Source organism: Protobothrops mucrosquamatus, unplaced genomic scaffold, assembly GCF_001527695.2.
Source record: "Protobothrops mucrosquamatus isolate PMUCROS unplaced genomic scaffold, P.Mucros_1.0 scaffold9032, whole genome shotgun sequence".
Classification (NCBI taxonomy): domain Eukaryota; kingdom Metazoa; phylum Chordata; class Lepidosauria; order Squamata; family Viperidae; genus Protobothrops; species Protobothrops mucrosquamatus.
The window spans coordinates 15,168-18,356 of NW_015394824.1; the positions used below are offsets into that span (position 1 = coordinate 15,168).

General features: G+C 43.6%; 1 protein-coding gene across 1 annotated transcript in view; it reads right to left on the reverse strand.

Annotated features, from left to right (window-relative positions):
• Positions 1–1,649, reverse strand: part of LOC107300896 (zinc finger protein 142-like) — a 13,256-nt gene extending 11,607 nt beyond the window's left edge. Inside the window, exon 1 of the mRNA XM_015830179.2 lies at positions 860–1,649. Within this exon, the coding sequence (XP_015685665.2) occupies positions 860–1,631 (772 nt within the window). The 5' untranslated portion in view covers positions 1,632–1,649. The remainder of the gene's footprint in view (positions 1–859) is intronic.
• Between the last annotated feature and the right edge of the window lie 1,540 nt (positions 1,650–3,189).

The window sequence follows — 3,189 nt, forward strand, 5'->3', positions numbered from 1 at the left end:
ATATATATATATATATATATATATATATATATATATATATATATATATATATATATATATATATATATATATATATATATATATATATATATATGTTTTCGTAGATTTTCACGGGTACAGGTATGCAGGTCTTGGCGTATTTGGGTCTTTTCCCGTGTAAGATTGAGAGTATCTTGGCGATGTTTCGACGAGGTCCCACTCGTCATCTTCAGGCTGGGGTCTTCGGCTTCGTGCTTGTGCGAGCAAAGTGTGATCGGAGCTGCCGTCTCTCTATAAATATTGGTGGGGGTGTGTGGAGTGCTGGCTTAGTTGCTGTAGGTGGGTTGGTTGACTGTGTAGGGGTTATTGTTTGCGGATTGTTCAGCTGTTTCGTAACATCCTGAGTAGTTGAGGTGCTGGCTTACCCAGGTCGTTATAACACAAAAGACTAATGGGCACACAGCCAGCATCTCAACTACTCAGGATGTTACGAAACAGCTGAACAATCCGCAAACAATAAACCCTACACAGCCAACCAACCCACCTACAGCAACTAAGCCAGCACCCCACACACCCCCACCAATATTTATAGAGAGACGGCAGCTCCGATCACACTTTGCGCCTGAAGATGACGAGTGGGACCTCGTCGAAACGTATATATCAGAATTTGATCCTGGGAAGAAAAAGGACCAAAGAAACTCTCCAATTCCCAGCTTACCCACGGATATAAATTATGAAAAGCCAATAACCGACACCTGCAATGCTGAATTCTGGATTACAGGGCCTGACTTGCAAAGCTCTTTTGGAGAAAAACAAAAGTAGAGGGTAAGGATGTATTTGTACACATGTTAAGTATCGTCAAATTGGGAAGGACACTTGCCTGTATGGAGAAGCATATGGCGGATGAGAACCCTCTTGTGTGCGGTGGCGAAGCCGCATTCTGTGCATTTGTGGATCTTCTCACTGGCATGCATCTTGCCAACGTGATCGTGGAATTCCACCGAGTTAAACGTGGCAAAGGGGCAGAAGCTGCACTGGAGTTCCTCATTCCCTGGGTGGCCTTGCTTTTTATGCTTGCGGAAGACATGCTTGTTGGAACAAATAAAGTCACACTGTTGGCAATGGAAGGCATAATGGGTTTTACGATGGGTCTCCATAATCTCCGTCGAGGGGAAAAGCAGAGAGCAGGCATAATACTTGCACTCCACTGCTTTAATGCCGTGAACCTCCTTGACGTGCCTCAGAAACTCCTTGCGATCTTCCGTGGCGTAACTGCAGCCGGCCTGAAAGCAGCTCAATTGCTTGGGCTCTGTCTTGTGGGTCTTCAGATGTTCCTTGAGGGTCTGGCTTAGTTTAAACTTCTCTTTGCACACAGGACAAGAGTATACGTCTGAATAGAAATTGGAGATGCCCTCGTGCATGCTGGCCATGTGCCTGTTGAGGGCATTCTTCTCAACTGAGCTGTAGTGGCACAATGGACAGCAATGGGTTTTCTCTCCGGTTTCACGCATCATGTGGATCTTCAGTTTGCTCTTGCTAGTGAAGAATTTCTGACAATTTGGGCACTGCAGCCTGGGGTCTGGGAAGTGGAGGTGAAGATGTTCTACCAAGTGGGTCCGCTTCTTGAAGCAGCGCTTACATTCTGGGCACATGTGGGTCTTGAACAAATATTTGGACTCCTCGGTGGCATTTCCTGCACAAGACAAATCGCAGTTCATTACAGAAAAATGAAAAGTAGAAGCCTGTTATGTGCTTTGTCTCACTTCCAGGAACAATCAGCTTTTTGAATAGGAATCACTTTTCATGTTGCTTCTTATAGAACTCCATGTTACTATTAAGCTCAGGGGTGATTTAGAGCAGGGGTCCCCAATCCCTGGGCTGCGGCCCATTACCAGGCCATGGCCTATTCCAGTGATGGCGAACCTTTTAGAAACTGAGTGCCCAAACTGCATCCCAAAACCCACTTATGCATCGTCGAGTGCCAGGTGGGTGTGGCCCATTGGCTGGGTGTGGCCAATTGGGTGGGCGTGGCCCATTGAGTGGGTGTGGCTGCGGTGGTAATGGCAGACTGGGTGGGACTAAAAAGTTCAATCAATCAATTCCAACTTTGCAAGATCTTTTTTTCCCCGCAACAAATTGAAATTGACTGATTGAACCTTTTTTTTTTTTTGCACATGGCGGCGGAGGCCTAAAGCAAAAAGGTTTTATAAAACCCAGCTGAAGGCCTAGGACTGGGGCGACGGCGCACGTGCCCACAGAGAGGGCTCTTGAGTGCCGCCTCTGGCACCCGTGCCATAGGTTCGCCACCACTGGCCTATTTGGAATCGGGCCACATGCACATGTGCTCCGAGCTTAACTTGCACAAGTCAAGCTGTACACGCATGTGTGTGCATGCTGGCCCTGCCACTCGTGCAGATCAAACTGTGTGCATGAGCACCAGGCCGCCGCTCGCACGACCTGGTTCCCCTCTTCCTCTCCAGCCGGGCCGCCAAGCTGCAAAGGTTGGGGACCACTGATTTAGAGGCAATCTGAAAATTTGTCAATACCTACTAGAAAGTAGCTATTTTACACAGCATCCTATTTTACTCCAGAAAAAAAATGACATTTGTTTAAATGATTTCCGATCTTCTTTTCAGCAGATAATTACAATAATTAATTATAATCTTATTATCCTCCTCCCTATTAGACGTTATTCAAACCTCTTCAACCCTTTGTTTAATCCACATCTTTCTTAATCTTCAAATCCATAAAGTTCTTCTTCTGTCTTTTCTTCTTTGAGCAAAAAATCCATATAAGGTTTCCAGACTTTCAAAAGTTTTTGTTTTTCTCTTGAACCAAACAGATCAGTTTTGCCGTTTGGGCAAATTCCGACATTTTCACAATTAACTTTTTCACTGTGGGATTTCATTATTCTTCCATTGCTATGTACACAATAATTACTGTACACAAAATCAATCTACTATATTTCTTTTCCACTTCATTGTACATAGATCCCAATAAAAAGAATTCTAGTTTCCTCACAATATTAACCTTTAAAATCCTTTGCATGATTCTATAAATTTGTATTCAAAGTTTCTTAGCATTCTCACAAGTCCACCTTGCAAGAAGTTTAAAATATTTTTGTATATTCTCTGGTGTCATATAGCAATATTACATCATTTTATTAAAAATGTCTCTTATATTATGACATAATATAAATTTAATACCAGT